The 19525-nt window shown below is 43.5% G+C and overlaps 1 protein-coding gene across 1 annotated transcript in view; it reads right to left on the reverse strand.

Annotated features, from left to right (window-relative positions):
- The window catches only part of LOC143346715 (uncharacterized), a 46721-nt gene extending 37605 nt beyond the window's left edge, over positions 1-9116 (reverse strand). Inside the window, exon 1 of the mRNA XM_076775104.1 lies at positions 7554-9116. Coding sequence (XP_076631219.1) covers positions 7554-8448 — 895 coding nt within the window. The 5' untranslated portion in view covers positions 8449-9116. The remainder of the gene's footprint in view (positions 1-7553) is intronic.
- Positions 9117-19525: the final 10409 nt, after the last annotated feature.

Here is a 19525-nt window from a genome sequence, read left to right on the forward strand (position 1 = left end):
ATTGGGAATTTTTATACAGCTTTGAAACCGAATACTTTAAAGACGGTTCTCTTAAAAATTCTTAAGATGGTTGACGTAATAATTATCAAAATTCTCGTTAACTTTCGAATTCCCCTACATTTATTCAGAAGATAATTTAGAATAATGGGAACAAGAATTGTTATATCAACCTCGAGTATAAGTGGCTTTTTATACATTGTTGCGTCACGATGTATTGATTAAACACGATCGATTATTAGCACTAACCAACTTCTAACAGCTTACCGAGTCATAAATAAATATACGCGCAGCGTATCGAAATTAATATCTAGTAATCGTTCGCCTAAAAGCATAATAAATCACAATCAAGCAACCATATACGTAAAACTGCTCGTTAACGTAAAAGGAAAGAACCAGTGGAGAACAATGGTTCTAAATTATTTTTGAAAACGTAACATTATCTCAGATGTAAATAGACATCTAATTTTGATAACCTCGCGTCTTTCAAAGGTTAAACAAATTATAAAATAGTAAAAATTAACGTCTTTTCCACGAGCCACTCTAGACGCGTGAAATCTTGCGCGATCCCTTTTTCTCGGATAACTTGGCGAGAAGTTATGCGACTGCCAGAGCCGCGAAACATTCAATTACCAGCGAAAGAAGGGGACACTTCTCGTGAATGTGACAAACTGTTAGGTAAGTGTCTATTACGCGCATTTTGCTCGATGTCGTGTTCGACTTCGTCCGCCGTCTGGTTTACCCGAGCGACTGGCAGCGCGAAAATTTCACGCGAAATTAGCGAAACTCCAGCCCCGACGTACGGCAATTAACGAAATGAATAGCAATTTTGCTCACCTTTATTTTAAAAGTATAAACACAGGTCTCGCAAGCTGTTTATTCGATAACTGCAAACGATATTTCGTACGTTTTCGATCGAATAGTAAACAATCTTTCGATAACAGTGAAGTCTTGGCTATGGTAAATTTTGGATCAAATAAATATTGTTATTTATGGTACCATTCTGTTCAAGAGTCCGTGAAAATATGATGCACACCGAGTGTTCGATTATTGTAGAAACATAATACAAATTCCGGTGATAATTGGAATCCTAATCAAAAACTTGAAACAATCAAGCAGGGTGTGCGTGCCGCGGCGATCAAACATGGCGACGAATCTTTTTTCTGGGGTGAAACTAGTTCCCGACGCGTTTCTCTACCGGGTGGTGAGTACTCTGCGCCGTATACGCGCCGATCGCGGTAAATTTATGGTAATTGTCTCCTCCGTCCCGAGACGTTTCGCCTTTTCTCTCGTTTCCCGCTGCCAGGCCGCGCAGAACTGACCTCGTAAGTAACTCCCGAGCCAGCCTCATGATGCCTGATTGCCGCCCGATTAGGTATCGCGGTGTCGCGGACCGCGCGGAAACGAACGATCCTGGAAACGGTGGGACGATCTATAGCGGGGCCTTCGATCTTGCGCCTGTATCAAAATACACCGGTACAAATGACACGTGTACGCGTCAAAATCATGACAGCGAACAAGGCCGCGCATATATGGGCGCAGAGAAGATGGCGCACATGATAGGCCAACGCACTGTGTGATATTTTCTAAAGATATTCCTTCCTCGATTCTAATTTGTGAAAACAGGGTACAACAGTCTGTACGATTCTTCAACGTGTAATTCTTAAATTTTTCTTCGGTATTATATTCCGATCGTAGTCGTCATTAAATCAATATTTTCCATTTAAAAAAAATATATGAAGGGTCCTTGCAACCCTCTTCTAAGAAACTATCCCAAACTATCGATTTCTGAATTTACTTTAGACTATTTTTGCTCGACATCCATCGCTTCAGATGCGTGAAAACGTCTTGTAAATTGATAATAGAGTGTTCGTTAATCGAAGAACGTAAATATTGTTTAATTAAATAATTTATAACAATTAATGGTATGCGAAAAGCTAGCTATATAATTTACTTGAATTTTCCACAGGTGTATATTTTCACTAGTATCTTTTAATAATGGCGTGACTAGGGTTAATATCACGCAATGCGATATTGGTGATGTCAACCCTGTAAACCACCCCGTCCCTCCTCTTTGCAGAGGTGGTAGGCGTGAAAGTGACATTTGGTCAATCTATAAAACTAAACAATAAACTGTCTTGATTGTGTAGGTTAATAAGAAGGCGAGACTGTTGGCTCCAAGCGATGGAGAAATTTTATAAACTGTCATTTTGGTACCACCCCCGCAACCCCTAGTCGCGTCGCTATTATTCTGTTATTTTTGTGCTCGCAAATTTTTCTTCTTTTAAGAAGTATTTATTACATCTTTTCATACGATGTTAATTTTCTTTTTCATTCAAAACTAAATTTAATTTAACTACATGATCTTTAAACAATTTCTTGATCGTAATGTACTTTCAAAAGATACCTGAAAAAAATCTTCGACCATCGATATGCATCGTATTATTACAGACATTATTTATCGTTAAGTTAATGTCCCTTTGAGCCTAACTTATGAGTTCAATTTTAACATAAATATAAAAATGTATGTTATTATCCGTTTCAGGTATTTCCGAAGAGCTTGAAACCGAAGTCGATACCAGAGATGAGTAAAATTTTATTTGAATAATAGATAACCAATTAGGCCAACATGCTCCAATTTATTTACAACGTTTATTGTCAGGTATTTTATTATTGAAACGTTCGTTTCTATTTCTCGGGTAACCGAAAAATATTTAATTCTATAATCGAAACGCTGGTTTACCTTTCATTCTTTCTCGCTCGTGGTTGCAGCAATTGCAAAACTGGAGGTTTCGATTCTTTCGGAAGATATTCGCGAGTAATTCTCGAGTATCCGACTCTGAATCTTGTCAAAGTCTTTCCTGTTGATGTTGCAGGTAAACATTTGTTGGTAAAAGTGTTCCATATCCTGCTCCATTCTTCTTTTTCAGTGATGTGGATCGACTTGAGAAGATCTTCGAGAGGGATTGAGTCGTTGGATTCCATAGTCAGGGTGCCAGATAAAAATTAACTTTTTATTTCATGTTTCTTTCTTGCATGTATGCCTTCTATTGCAGTCATCAAATCTATGCAGATGGCAAATTGTTGGAGATTATTAGTTTGTACGAAGCGTAGTGATCCAAGGATCGCATACGCTTCGACCATGAATACAAATGATGGATTGGATAGGCGTCGTTTAACAGTCTCGTTGTCAGTGATGATTGCTATTCCTGATCCTTAATTAGTTCCAAATCTATCAACGTAGATGTCGTTGTAATTTCTGTAATTGTTTTCTAATTGCAAGTTTTCTGATTTTTCGAATCACTCGCCAAGTCGGTGTTTGCGTTTGAAGTTTTAATGGGTTCAGGGTATTATAATTTTTCTTCGTCGATGAATTTTAATTTCTTAATGCATCCAAGTTTGATAGAATAAAGACGTATTACTACGATTATTAATACAGGGCCGTGTTAATGCAGTATTGGACGAACGAAAGAGCCGCAATTCGCCGCGAATAAAATATAATTAAGTCGAAATTTCGGTCCCGGTGAATTGCACATCAGCAGACGACACTCGACGATAATGGCGCGAGTAAACCGGTAATAACATGGCCGAGATTTGGCGCGGCAAATTATCCACGATGGAAATTATCGGTTACGTAACGCAGAAACCACGGATTTCGAGCCCGAAGTAACCAAAAAAGGAGAAAATGTCGCGTGAACGGTTCTAAGCCACGGTCCTCAGCCAAAAATGTCCGTTTCAAACGATTGTTTCTTTGGATTTTTCGTCCATGGTTTTTTTCGGCTTTCTATGTTATTTTTTTAATTAAATTCAAGATTTTATGTGACTTGAGAGGGGATAAATAGCGTAAGTTGCATAAATTATTAGTTACACTGGAAGATGTATCTTCATTCGTGTACAATATTTATTGAGAAACATATTAATTCGCATAAAATAAATGCGTAGATACTCTTTGCTAAAGCACAAATAATATATGTTATTTAGTTTATTATGAAACAAGGAATTCCGCTTGTTACGTTGGAAAATTATATATTCGAACAGATGTTGTACAACATGTTCCAGTCGACGTGAAGTTGTTCTGTATGGTCCAATAAATACTCATCTAATACCACATTATTGTTGGTACCTAATAAAGCAATAAATAATTATAACGGAAACACACGCAAAAAATGAAATTTCGGTTTCCGGTACCGTGCAACACAGATTTCATAACTCTATTACAGAAAACTATTATAGACTATAAACTATTATAACTCTATTATAGAAAACTAAATCTATCGAATTAATAAATTTTGCAAATTTACAATGGCGCTCCAAAGTTTTGAATGGTACATTATGATACTATAATAAGTAAGAATTACACTATCGTTAATACGATACATTTGTTTCACGAAAACATCGAACAGATATAAACTGTAAATTCATTTCCGTAGATATCAACCGGTACCGCATAATTAATAGAATTAATAAAGACATCTGATAGGTTTACAAGCCATAAAGATTGTTCCAATTCCAAGGAAGCATAATTCGAGAATATCATTACGACTTAAGTGCCGTATATTCTACATTTTGTAACATTTATATTTATCGTGCAGCCACGCCTTGTATCTCTCGAAATTTTTTCCGTATAAATGTCGACATTCCTCCATAAAATTCTCGTATCTTCCCATTTCAGGCACCGATTTCAAAATAACAGTCGTTTGGTTCCAGCAACGCTTCATTCGTCACCCAACGAGTTCAAATATATAGGCTTAAATTAAAATAGAAGATATTGTGTTGAAAAATTGTTACGCCTTTTCTTTTCTAAACGATCAGGACGAGTATCCGTGCACAGCAGTTTGTTTAAAAATTTGTAAGCACAGAAGTACAAGCAGACCAAAACGAACAGCAGCGGGAAATGTGTTAGCGTTAGGACTATAAGTCATCGGTGCTGTTTATAATATCGCGAGTTGAACTCGGAACGAATATGAATTTTTTTTAAAAACGCCGCAATATTTCATTCTCCGCATGCACTAAACACCGCGAGTTACGGTCAATAAACAAACGAGCATCCTCTGCAACAGAATTCCATCGCTAATACCTGGACCATTACAAGTTACGATTAATGATTTATGATCGTGCCGCGATCGCAGATAAAACTAACTGGCAGTCTCAGATGAACGAAGCGACAAGCCGTAAAATTTCAAGTACTTCGAATCGTACAACGTTATTTTATATGTATATCATCGAGCGGTCATCAAGCTCGGCAAAAAGAAAAAAGTTCATCGGAAATTTATAAAACATTGTCGTTTCCGCGATACCGCTGCTAAAAATAAACGATCGACGTGTTATGTATCGTTGCCAATTAAGTTTGATTCACACCACGCGCACACCAGTAGCGAATAAATAGACATCGAATAGACAAAGTACCATGTAACGTGTTTCCAATTAAACTATTGACGCTCAGCGTCAACAACAAGGTCATTATCGTACATTACGAACTTTTTCCGCCGGCGATGACCGACGAACCAACACCAATTTCTCATCAGTATTCTCTCGTTATCTTCTATTCACTCGTTTGATTGCTACTTACCGCAACAGCGACGCACAGAAGCCGAATAATTTTACTGATCAACAACGTAGCTTCCAAACGATTCGTCCATCAGAATTTATTTCGAAACATCTAGCAAACCCGCGATATCTATCACGACTGCGACCGTCGTCGAATGTTTGTCAAATGCTCCAAATTTACGTAATTACATTCGAACAAAGAAATCACTACGGAATTTTAATGTAAAATTTTAAACGTTGCAGAATATTCCGGTCGAAACTAAACCGAGTAACTGCTTACTTTCTCCAGCGTCTTTCCACTAATAGCGCAAGAAGTCGACCATTCAAGAACTGACTACTACGCTTTTCGCTATGGACAGGTGTCAACCATCGATTTTACAATTTTCTCAGAAAATTCTACACAATTACGTACCACGCATCCAATAAGTTTCAGCCTCGTAGCGCGTTAAAAAGAACACTTGGCACGTGGTTCAACAAACGTGACGAAATAATTGCATAATAACAGAAAAAGGTATACAAGTTTTTCCCAACAATAATCTCTCGAGTCGTCGGCTGCAGGTATATTTACTTCGGTTTGGTGCATCAATTTTAAACCTCGAACAGAAAACTTTTTCACACTTAGGGAAGCATTCTACTGTCGATTTCTTAAATTTTCTCGAAGAACAATTATGTTCATTCATACTTGTCAGTTTGCGAAAATGGTAAAACAAAAGTACACACTTGTTTCGTGACAAATATGTCGCAGCAACAAATTTATTGTATTTTTCCCTTATTCTCTGTACTATATGCTCTAAAAATGTTGAACTTTGCACAGCGTCGAGAGATAATTAAGATCGAATCTTTACGAAGAGTTCTAGGCTTCGAATCTTAGAAAGTTAAATAAATTTGGAAGCTGAGATTCGAAGGCAGGAGTCTTTTCTAGCTTCATGGAGGACGCGCCAAGAGGATGACTGGACGAAACCCTATCTCGGGATTACGATAGCTCCTATCGCGGAATAATTCATAATTGGACGGAATGCACGATTATCGCGGCCGAATGAATCAATTACGTCGCTACGAAGGGAAGAGCCGGTTGTTTTGCTTACCCGGAGGCCCGGAGGAGCCTCGTGGGTGATAAGGAGATAGCGTGGACCATAACGTTACAAAACCGTCGTTACGAAATCTTTGCGTAACGTCTTTACTACAGCAGGCCCCGGCTCTTATTTACCAACTCTGGACATAATTATTGCGCGCGTTCTTCGTTTTAACCGCCACGGAATCGTGATCCCACGGCATTGCTCGCGACGACGCTGTTTACATCGCCCACCGAATCGATAGCTTTCGAGAACCGAGGAAACCGGTTGCCCCGTTGCGGACCGAGAAAACTATGGCACCCGGCGCGGGCTTTATTAACTCCCGCTGAAAATGACGAGCCAGTTAGACTTGATGTTTTGATCGACGCCGTGTCGCTGGAACGGCCGGCTGCTCCCTTTTTCTAGCTCCTCGTTAAAACGGGCAATTACCGACTTCCAACTGGGAACGAATTTATCGTGGCTTCGAGGAATTTTCTCCCCCCCCCCCTTTTAGAAAATCCTTCGATAGCGTGTGTGTGTGTCTTTCCACCCGCGACTTTCTTCGAATCGACCGAAGAAATCACGCCTGGGAGAAAGCGCGAGAACAAACTACCGTTTTTCAGCCATCGCGATACGCTGTCGATGCCTATTCGACGCAAATAGTTCGCTTCAAACGCAAATCATTAGTGCACTCTTGGCTGATAACCACAATAGATCTACCCGAATCACCGAGAAAGGATTCCGGATTCCGGACTCTGAGTACCGTTAAGACGGTTTTCTCTCGGGTCCAAGGCCCTAAGAACGTGTTCATCGAGTGAACCTAACGACTCTAACTCGCAGGAAACATAGGTATCCCGATAGATACGATCGCCCGTAGGACCAATTCCCCGCAGGGCGTCCGAAAAGTCTCCGGGGCCCGAGATTGTTGGCCTCGCGAGAATAAAAATGCGTACGTACCTCCGGGAAATCTGTGAGGGAAGATCCGTCCGTGCCTGGATAGCAACCAGGGGTACAGCGGGTAACTGTCTCTGGGCGGCTGATGAGGATGAGGCGGTGGATGGGGTCCACCGGGTGCGCCGCCGTGAGGGTAGGGCCCGTGCGGTGGTCCATGGGGCGACGCACCATGATGGGCCTGGAGGGCCACGGCGAGATTCGCCGCTTGAAAGTGCTGGGCCGCAGCCAAATTCGCGGCCAGTGCCAACTGTTGTGTGTGATATTCGTTCTGGCCGGTCTGGGGCCCGGTGGGACCGTGCCCGGGCAACCCATAGAGGGACTTGAGCTGTTCGGCGGCGACTGCGGCGGCGGTCGCCGCGCCGGGTGGCGGTGCGAGATAATTGGGACTCGGTCTGACGACCCCGGGCGGCGGCTGGGGATGACCGCCGACGGGAGAGTCGCCGTGGGATATCCTGTGCGGCGGACTGGGACTGTTGTTGGGCGTGGATCCTCCGCTGTGGCTGTGCACGGTCGTCCGACCAAAGTCCAAGTGGGTAGCGGCCGACAGGTGATGATGATGACCATGATGGTTGGCGTGATGGTGGTGCAGGCTGCCGGGATGCGACGGCGTCCTTCGCGAGTTTGGGTACGACTCGACGGACGAGCTTCGCGACACGGGTCTGTCAGAACCCTCGGAATGGGCGCCGGGCGACCTGGCGGTGACCCGACGACTGCGGGGCGACGAGGACCCTTCCACGTCCATGGGGCTCCCATCGTCCCTCTCGATCTCGACACGTTCCAGCCGGTCCAGTCGGTCCTCGCGACCCTGTCCACCGCCACCGACGATCGAGTCGATGCTGAAGCCGATCTTCGGCTTCGAGGGCACCGGAACGATTGGCGTCGGCGCGAGCGGCATCATCGTACGATTATCGTACACTCGTCTGACGGATTTCCCACTACGGCAGAACGGACGGGCTACGGGCGGCTCGATCGAGTCAGGTCCGCCGCATCCCTGCGACCACCTGGACGCCGGCTGCTCCCAACGACCGAGACTTCCGGTCCCCCTGACCTCCGCGCGCCGTTTATCTCTCGCGAACACTCTCGAACTCACTCTCGAACACACTGATAACTCCTGTTCTGGGGGTATTCTGTCGCGGTCGACTCTGTTGTTCCACGGAACCAGCTCTCTCTCGACGACCTTCGCTGCCGGTTTACCGAAATACCAACATGTCCCGAGGACCTCACCACGTATCGTGTACGTTATCTTGCTCACTGATTCAGTTTACGTCACCACGATCACCGGTACTCATCGTTCGCAACCACCTATAATGTCACCGAGGGATCACCCAGTCCACGATGATCCCCGACCATCCGACAAATGTCACCCACACGTACCGCGAACCGGTGGCGCACAGTCAGCCGAGTCTCGCGTCACGCACGGCGATTACGCGATCGCGCCTCTCCATCGGAGTCCCCGTCAAACGTGGCTGATCAAAAACGGAACAGAAACTGGATCCCAATGACCGTTTGCGCGCACTCGAGACTCCAGCAGGCAGAGCTCCGCGGCTCTGACGGATGTTTCTGGCACGAGAGCTTGCTGGTGTTTGAGCAAATTACAGGCTAAACGAGGCGCTCTTGGACGGTAGTGGGGGTGTTCCAGAGTTGGCTTCCATCCCCACCGATCGTGCTGTCGACGAACGGTGGGGGCAAAAATCGACCAAATGTAGGCGGTCCGTGACGATACGAACGGCGACGCTAGGCGTGCACAAAATGCGCTCCGATTGGTCGGTTCGACGAGGTAGAAACTCTCGGGGTCGGAGCCGACCTCTCTGCTCCGATTCCACGAGGTAACGTAGAAGCTGCAGTGGGGCGACGCATTAGTCGGCGATGGGCGTTAAACTCACGTTTTTGTCGTGCGATGAAAATGAGTCGTTTAATTAATACGTCTGGACCCCCTGCCCCTCTGCACCGCTACCCACCCCCTCTCAGGGTCTCTCCGTCCGTTCCACGGTCGCGCGACGCCTCTTCTCGCCTCGTTTCTTCGTTCCTCGCGCGCCTTTCTTTTTCTCCTCGCTGCCCCCAAGGGGGACGGATGGGGACGAAAGACGGAGGGAAAAGTGTCCGTTCGTGATGTTTCTCTCCGCGACTTTGTGTACTCCTCGCCCGGGGGGGATAAAAGTCCTCGGGGACAGGGGGCACGGGGCGAGGAGAACCACCGCGAGCAGGTCAGAAGAGTCTGCAACGTTGTTAAACGCGTCCCGAGTGCCGTGAATCAGCCCTCTTCCTTCGCGAAATCCGTTTTGGAGCACTCATTACTCCAAATTTGTTAACCTTTCGCTCCGAAAAACGTATCGAAGCACTATATTTTAATTCGTCACAAAGTCTGTTCGTGTAATGTTTTCACCGGCGTTTATGAATATAAATTTCTGTTTTTCGCGCCAAAATTTGAACACGAACGCGGAGGAGAATTACGAGCGTGTTAATCGTCCACTGAACGGTCTCCGATTATCAAACAGTTGATTAGGAACATAACTGGCTTAACAGATTGTTCGAACGATTAACGCTAAGCGGACGGAGCAGTACGAAACGCAAACAGACTTGAGTTCATTAGAGCGAAGTGGAGAAATATACCTACAGTTTGTTGGTTCCTTGCCGTGGCCGATAAACGCTGGCGGTGTTCGATTAACGACTTTCATTTGTTTCGACAGCATTCTATTAAATCACTGTCGAATCGGTTTCATAAAAGTTTCAACAGTTTAACCGACATAAAAGATAAGACTGGTTAAAATTATTTTTCACGAGCCTCGTTATGTATGACCGTAATGATAGTTTCAATCGAGGCAAGGCGAACTATCGTTCGCAACCTATCTTTTGACGCCTATGGTGGACAGAAAATTTTATTCGAGCAACGGACGATAAATACAAACACGATACAGTGACATGTTTGCAATGTTTATTCGATCGATCTGTCATTCGTACAAGCTTTTTATTAGCGCAACGTGAAATATAATTTCATTTTATAAAATTGCATCGAACTATACGTGGAAAAAGCTGTTTTTGTATATTTTATTTGCTACACGAAATTAGTACGTGGATAATAATTTTTACTCGTCTCTGATGGACAGACGTGCGCTGAAGTTTGCGTTATCATTTTTCGGAGTAATCAGTTACAATTTGGAGCAATACGGAACAGACTGGTGGCGTATTACTCACACAATCTGCGGAGAAGCATGCAATTCACGAAGTATGTAATTACCCACAACGTCTGAGAGAGAATTAAGGAATGATGCGAGTAATCCCATTGGTTGATAGAGTAATATATGAGTAAAAATAATATTTATGAGTTCTGTAACTTTATGGAGTCTGAAAGAGATGTGACCCGCCGGCAGGTCACACGCCAATGTGTTAATAGTAAACAACTGTAGTTGCTATGACTATGGAATATACAATAACGGCCACATTAAGAACAAATTGCCATATTATTGCAGATTACTCTATAGTTGCTATGGCAGGTAACTCTCGAAGCTTAGATAGCTATGTATCCATTGCAAACTGATAATTTCTACCTATGTCGACAGCATAAGCTAAAGATGTTCACCTAGCGCATATATGAATCCGTAAAGGGTTAATAACGCTACGCCCAAGGCAGGATCTGCTAGATAAGCCTCACCAACGAGTCCTACTAGCAGTAATGTTGCTCTTTATACCGAATCTATTAGCCATACCAACTGCTGAACCGATTAACTATGTTTTTTCTGTCCATTTATGATTCTATTATTTGCGAGGACTTAAAATGCATATAATTTCATTAGTTTTAATGTCACATCAATAAATCAAGCCTCATATTTTTTAAACCAGACCTATTATTACCTATTTTAATATACATAAACAATCGAGAAGACATTTTAATACTCGCCAGTCTAATCACATCGACAATTGCAAGCCCCAATTTTCTGCAATAATCGAGGTACTAGTGTACCAACAACGAAGGCGACACTTTTCGGCCTTAAAATCAACCCATTGCGTGTGTTATTTCATTTCTGGGTATCGGTAATAAGGTTTACGATAAATTTGTTAAATGTTTTACAAGTAGCACTCGAGAGAAAAGAGCCTGGGAGATCCAAAAGCCGTCGAGCAAGATTTTTCAATCGCGATAATCGCGGAATAGAGGTCGACGCGATCGAGGCGGGATCTTTGGGGCTCGAACGATTCCAGATCAACTCTAATCGATGTTTATCGAGCCACGCTAAGAGGCAATCGCCGCGCAATTCGATCGACGTAATTGCGCGATTAAGGTGTCCCGGCGTGGACAGTGACACTTTCTTCGACCGGAGTGGGAAAAGTCCCGGGAATTCGAGACGACGTATTCAGGTTTAATGTCTGTGTTTAGGCTCGTGCCCTGACGGTCGAGTCGACGCGGACACGGTGTCGAAACGCCGCAAAGAAACGTTGGAAAGTGTTCGTTGCGCGATCGGTTGCGCAACGTCGACACCTGAACGAGTTTTGATACCCGATTCCCTCGAAATTGATTCGTGAAAAGCGCACAAGATCGCGTAAAGATCGCCTCATCGAACAGTTTATCGATAAGCCTACCGGTTGGCTGATTACATCCCTGAACGATCGACGAGTAACGAACGGTTAATTGACTCCGAAGTAGGTACGCGGAAAAATTCCACGACGGCAAGAAGTTCTGCAATTTTGTTTTGTCAGGTCTTGTTTGTGTAATTGACAGGCGACGGGGAAACGGTTGCTAATGGTAGAAAGTTTCCTTAAAATTGTGAGCACAGTGTTTAGATAGCTGGCGACCCTGGGTAAAAAAGTTAACTTCGATAATTGATGGCTGTGAAATTATAATTCGCGGAATCGCGGTCGACGTGTCTTCTTTTCCTAGACTCGACGCAGAAATTACGGTCCGAAGTAGCCGTTTGATTAGTTTTTTGCCCCCGTTGGGCGCTCGTTGTTGTCGCTGACTGAAATGCTAGACTCTTAGCCGCTAGCAATGTAATTCCCCTGATCCGCGCGTCGTTTTCTGACTCGCGATTGATGGTAATCGTTCGCAAAATGACCGCTAAAGCATCACGACGCACAATTTTTATTTAACAAACTGCTTCGTCGACTTTGTTACTTTTGAACCGTCGTCCCTCGAAAATTGCTCGCATCTACGATTCGAGGCGTCGCGGGCTTCTTAATTCCGCCAAGTTAATCCTCCGTAATCCCGCGAGACATTTTTCAAGACAGATTTAATCCTATTATCAATACCTCCCCGTTTCGCGTATAATATTAACACGGGCGAATACGCCTGCAACCTCTAATCTATATCAATTGTGGTTTTAAACATCATGTATGGAAGAACGTTTTTTCGTATTTAATAATCGCGTTACTAAATTGAGTATTTTTAAAATTGAAATAAAACATCACGAAAGTTCAGGAGAATATTCGACACGGTAAATAGACATCGTACATATTGCTCGCGTGTTCTGCATATTTTTCATACGTGCACGCATATATTTCGCGCATACATGCATTTAAATGTAGCATGTTCCTCGTATAATTTGCGTGCACGAACATCAGCAGCGTTATCATTAGTACGAAAATCTGGGATCATTAATTTCATAAGTACCTACGCGTAATTGTTTTATAATCACTCCTGCCTGAAATATTAACTCCAATGTTGTATTTGTGGGAAGATTGTTTCAGTAAAGTTCCTGGGAAAAGGGCGGAAAGCATTTAGAACTGTAAAATATAACTACGACTTTTTTTCAGAAAATTACACTGTTCCAAACATTAAATGCCTCAACCATTAATATTCCATAATTTCTATACAAATCCACGTATGTGTCTAACCTTCTATGATAAAGTCCATGAAAGGAAAACGTTTAATTGCTTTAAATAATAAAGACCTTCGAAAATCAGAGATTATCTCGAAACGATATCGATAAAATATCGTTTCCTGCGTAACTCTCTCGACACCAAGGCAAAGAAGAAACGACCATAGCAAACAATTCGTTCGCCGGAGATTCTTTCGAGCAATCACACTGGCAGAAGACGCGTACGTCTAAATTCCGTTCCAACCCTTTAGAGCGACGTATTTTTCGCGTCGGGGGTAACTCGAGCGCTCCCTCCACAGCCCCCTTGGCGAATAACCAGCCCCCATGGCGGAGTCGACAAAGCCCGATTTCTCGCCCTACCGAAGACGATATTGCGACCGGTATCGCGTTTCCAACACGTGTGTAGGTGTACGACACGTGGAACGGAAGTGGGGATATTCAACATGGCGACTCTGCACACATCGTACACACCGGTGCACCAATGCGCGAGCAGCGAGCACGCCCGTCCCGACGGTTCCCCTTTCCTTTCTTCTTTCTGTTCCTGTTCGCGGCTCCCTCGTTTTCTTCTTATCCACGTTCGCCGTATCGGCTTCCTCTCTTCCACTTTGTACCATCCGTTCCTAAATACCCTTCCTTTTTCACGCACATTATACCCTTTGTTCCCCCAGAATCCTCCAGCTTCCCTTTCACTAATCCGTTTCTCACTAATTTCTGTCCAAAGTTTCACTATTTCTATTCGCTGCTTTCAACGTCGCTCATCTCTTGTTTCATTTGCTAAATTAGAGGCACAGCCACCGTTTTTTGTTCGGTGATGTTCAGCTTATCACTGTCTAGTTTCTACCCAAAGTTTCACAATTTTTATTCGCTGATTTAACACTGCTCATTTTCTAACGTTATATTCATTCGATGAATCAGAGGCACAGTCGCCATTTTGTATTCTGTGATGCCCAACATATTGCTCAGCTTTCTCCAATTAATTCGAATTAACCCTCAACCTAGCCTGGCTCTAGGTCTACTTGGATACACGCAAACTGTTTATTTCAGTGATCGTGAAGCTCCAGTTTTTAATAAATAACGATAATAATTGTTAAATTAAAGATTTGTGCGATGAGATATAATAATTGATCAACTTTAGGCTTATATAATAATCGCTTTATACTTTATTCCACGCTCTCTTATACAATACAGTAGGTCTTGTGTAAGGTGAGCGATATTAATGTATATGTGCATGTAAATATCCTCTGTCTTCTGATTTGTAATAGATGACAACATTGTTACATTTCTCAATAATAATATTAAGCACGCCTTAAAAATTAACGACGATATTAAATAAAGAATCTACAAAACACAGTAACGCAGAGGTACGCAGGAGTACGAAATAATAAAAGTCGGACTTGGATCGAAACGGACCCGCTTCTAAATTTCTAAAAATATAAATTGGACTCGTATACGTAGAATTCGCTCCAAATGTTCAAAGGGAGTATTCGACGCAACAAAATGGACGCTGGAGACCAAGCAACGTCGTTCCAAAATTCGTTTGCTTCACAAACGGCACGTAACGCGAGAGAAAGGCATCACGGACCTGGCGTAAGAATTGGGAGTCGATTCAAATTTAATACGTTTCGAATTTAATATGCGACCTGCGACGCACAAAAACCCTGGTCGAAGCTGACCGCGGCGATCGACTCACGGACAAACGAGGCGGAATAAAACGTTGGACGTCTCCTTTAGAAAATTTGCATGCACTTTGTATCGGGTTGAAGTGCCGGAAACCGAATAAGCCTGCGAGAGAATCCCTTCACGGAGTACATCTGTACGAAGGGTCGCACCTGTAAATCCTTTTTAGACCCTTTGAAACCCCGGACGCCCGCGGAGATGATTTTTACGGCTCTTACGCTTTAGTCGCGCCGCTCAAGGGAGGGAAAAAATACTCACGAACAATGAAGCAATTGCACACTTCTCTTGCTAGGAGTTTCCATTTTTTAATGTACCTTATGACGAGGCAAAACCAGCCCCAAATAATATTTTCTCCACCCTGCTCGAGGGGGGTTGGGAACAAAAGAACGCGTGATTTTCAAACAATAGTCGCGAAGAACGTAAACGACGGTGTACTTTCGTTTACTGTAATATAAATAAAATAATTCTCTAGGCTTCGACGACCCCATATTTTAATTTTTGTCAAAATTATATGAAGCGTTAACAGAGTGTCGTTTTTCGTTGCAACCCCCTTTCTCTGTGAAAAATTATCTTGACCCGTGGAAAGGTCGAAGCTCGATTATTCGAGACGAGTCGATGTTCTCGAATCGAGGACGAAGCCATGCTGATAAATAACGTGAAATGGAAAAATTGTCGCGAGAAGGTTCGCCTCGAAAATACGTTATTTCGGGGACGAAATCGTTCGTAGATTCGTTAGAGCGTCATTGTCGCCCGCTGGAAAATAAAAAAGTCGAAAGAAATACTGCGTCGCACAATCGACGATTGCGCGGCCATTGTATCGGGCATTGTTTGAAACCCTCCGCAACAATGAACTCTTTTCCGTCGCGTTCTTTCCGTTCGATTCTAACCGACAGACCCGACGAGACAGTCTTCCGAACTTTTCGCGTCGATTTCACAACGATCGGTTTCAACCGTCTTCGTCTCGTTTCGACTCTTGAATTTCCGAGCGAAAAAAAACTCTTTGTGCCGACACAATACGAAATGTAATTGGCCAGCGTATCGATAACAATCACGATCTATATTTTACACGAAATTCTTGCGGAGAAAAATGGAAATGGAGAACCGTTTGGCACGAAAGAGCATACACAGTCGACGACTACACATAGAAATAAATTTCTAGCGACACGTACGTTTTGGATATGTATTAAAAAAATATCTAAGTGTTCGTTCTCAGCAGTTCTAAATGTCAAACTAGAAAAATTTGAAAGAAAAATATTGTTTGGTAGTCGAGAGCTACGCGCGTAACGGAATGAAATTGAGCTGATTAACAAAAGTAGCATGATTTTGCCCATAGAACGGGCCCGATGTCTTCTTCCGCGATGTTGCGCACCCTGAAAACATGAATAATCGAGCGCACAAAAGCGGCCGGTCATAATCCTTAGAAATGATCGACGAGACATCGCGTACGGGTACAATGGAAACGAAAGAAGTCGACGTACGCTTAAAGATTACATTACAGGCAAAATGGCGTGCTTAATCAGGCCATTTATTCGTCGAGTAACGGGCAGTTCCCGATGTGAAAAGGGAGGAAGGTTTTGTGATCCTGACCCTCCCCGCGGGCAGCCTCGTATTTCTGCATTGTGCGTGGTGCTGCCATTGTCAGGGACTGGCTGCGCGCGTATCGATTACACGTTACAATTATAATAAGCTGGTAATGCCGATATAATGTCGCTTCCGACGCGATTTGGCGTCTGGAGCTCGAGAAAACGACGATTCTCGAAAATATTCGGGCTCGAAGGGTGAGTGCACTGAATATGCCCTAACAAAACTGTATATTTTTGCATTTAAATTGCCCCAAAGCAAAGGGAAGTTATTCGACTTTCAGTCAGAATTGTTGAAATAATTGAGGTCCACGACCTGGGACACGTGAGATCAGGAGACTTCCGGAAAACCGAGAAAAGACTCTCGCGGGGTAGCAAGGTTACGATGACATTCAATTATGGTCCACTTACCTAGGCGAGGTCGCGGTACACGTGCATCCGCTTGATCCAACCATTTCGAAGCTAATCACCCTTAATAGGGAATCTCGATCGTACCGCTGAAGGGGTTTTCTGCTAGATTACGAACCGGGATCAATATCCTTTCCGCCAGGTCCTCGGAATTTCTCCACCTTTGAAACCAAAATATTACATAATACATGTAATAAATTATTAAATTACAGAAACAATTAATTCTCAATTTGAAATGTATAGGATTTGTGAATTTTAGCTAGATTATGGAAATAAATACTGAGACAAATTTTCTGAAATCAAAGTTTTGGTCTTGCAAACAGTCTCAGGGACATTTATTCCAAGTATATCTTTGTATTTTACACGAAATGAATAGCACATTTTTAAGAATTTCCCTCACTCAGTATTAATAAGAAGAAAGCGGAGGGAGCTGGAGGGATCGAAGTTTCATTGGCGCCAGGCTGAGAATCACTGACTATTCGCGGTCTCCGTATCTTAAATAACCGCACGGCACCTATGATTTTCTCGGAACAACCGACGGCCCGATTAAATTGATTCGCAAGCTCGAACGCTCGCGGGAGAGGGGTAGGGGGTGAAACCGGGAGGGCGGCCAGAGGAGGCTGGCATAAACGAGGCCGGGCACCGTTTTGCCTCGGTAAGTAAATAAGTTTAAATGAGTGCATGACGACACGACGTTAGGTTCCGCGATCCTGCGAACAGATTCGCCAAACTATGCACGTACTTGTATCGCGGAACAGGAAAACAGCCATCGACCCTAAAAATCGACTAAAAAAAATCTTACAAAGTAAACCGGCAATTATGCAAACGTTAGGTGGACTTTTTCTGAGAAAAAAAATTTGTGTTTAACTTTTTTCCTGCAATCCAGTGGCATCGACGTTTCTTATACGAGAGGTCGCCATTATGGATCTTACTAAGATTACCACAAGGTAAGCGACCCTTTTTACGATGTAATATATATTTAGAAATCTCTCTGATGGATAGAAGGTTCGAGATACATAAATTCCGACGAATTAAATTTTCGAAACAGTTACGATCCGCGAGTTTCTCCCCCGAATCGGTCTCACGCCAATTAAAAAGCGAAGAGAGGACAGCAAAGGCGGGAGAAACGATTCCCAAATTCGGATGGCCAAAGGCGTATGGCGAAACCGTGCGATTAACGACTCTCTCGACGAGAGGACCAAGCTCTTCGAGCACACACTCTCGACGAGCGCGTTTATTAATCCATCCCCGCGACAATCTCGTCAAATCTCATTGGCAACGACAAAATTAATGCTGGACCGCGCGTTATTACCGTACTGTTCTGTAATCATGCTCAATATCGAGCGAAGGATCGAACCTGGCCACGAAAGTAATCGCTGGAAATTAGGTGACACAGAGCCATTATCGATGGTCGGTACAATGTATGTGCATCAGGAAGGGCTAAGAGCGGTTCTGGATGCTGCAAGAGCAAAATGACCGAAAAAAGAAGCAAACTGCGACGGACACGAAGGGGTGCGGTGGGAGGGCCAAGGGATGGAAAGAGGGAAAACGGGACGGAATCGTGTTCGAGGCCATCATCGGCGATTACGCATACTTGCCGGGCCATTATGGCTCATTAAAGGGGCCCGATCGGGCTTATTATGTGCCGTAGACCTCCTCCTGGCTCCCTCAACGGCCCTCCTCGACGGCGAAATATAATTTTCGACAAGCACGAAGATAGTAGGAGTGCATCGACCGAAAATTAACGACTCTTTAGGGCAAATTGATCGACCGTGTTCGCACTCGAGTTTTCTCCCCGTCGCGAAATACCACGGGGGAAAGAAGAGACCGAACCTGGAGGATAGCGAAGGCGGAAGCGCGAGCTCCTCGACCCGATCGTGAGAAGAGTCTGTCCATCTTCGGGACCAGATCGGTCAGAGACCCGCCGGAAGGTCGCGCCATGAGAGATCTCGCTAATATCTCACTGCCCTTTCGACGATCTCTGAACCACCTTCGTCCTGTTGTACCTTCGGATTGGATTCGCTTATCTATTTTAGTCAGCGTTGCTCGAAAAACACGTAGCAACATTTATATAATACTCACACCCGGTACACACATTTGATTCTGTGCAAAAATACCATTTCGATGATAAATCGTCAGAAACATTGGTTTCTCTTTTCGTGCTATTTTAACCCTTATGTGGTCTGTCAATCTCAACTGAATTATTTTACTTTATGTTGGATTTTACCAAATTAGTCAATGGAAATCAACTTTCAAATTTTCAAATAATTACATTGACATATATTGTACAATATTAGTTTAAACTTGTGGAGCGGTCCCAATAATCCACTTAAGAGTTAAAATCAGAATATGTATTCAAAGTACTCAGCAACCTTCATCGAAGGAAAAATTAAATAAACAGAAACTAATTCACAAAATATTATTATTTCTATTCGAATGTCCAGATCATGATGCACGATCCTTACAAGAGTTCGCTGCAATTTGACCACCGTCGATTCCCAGT

The sequence above is a fragment of the Colletes latitarsis genome, chromosome 10 (assembly GCF_051014445.1).
Source record: "Colletes latitarsis isolate SP2378_abdomen chromosome 10, iyColLati1, whole genome shotgun sequence".
Lineage (NCBI taxonomy): Eukaryota > Metazoa > Arthropoda > Insecta > Hymenoptera > Colletidae > Colletes > Colletes latitarsis.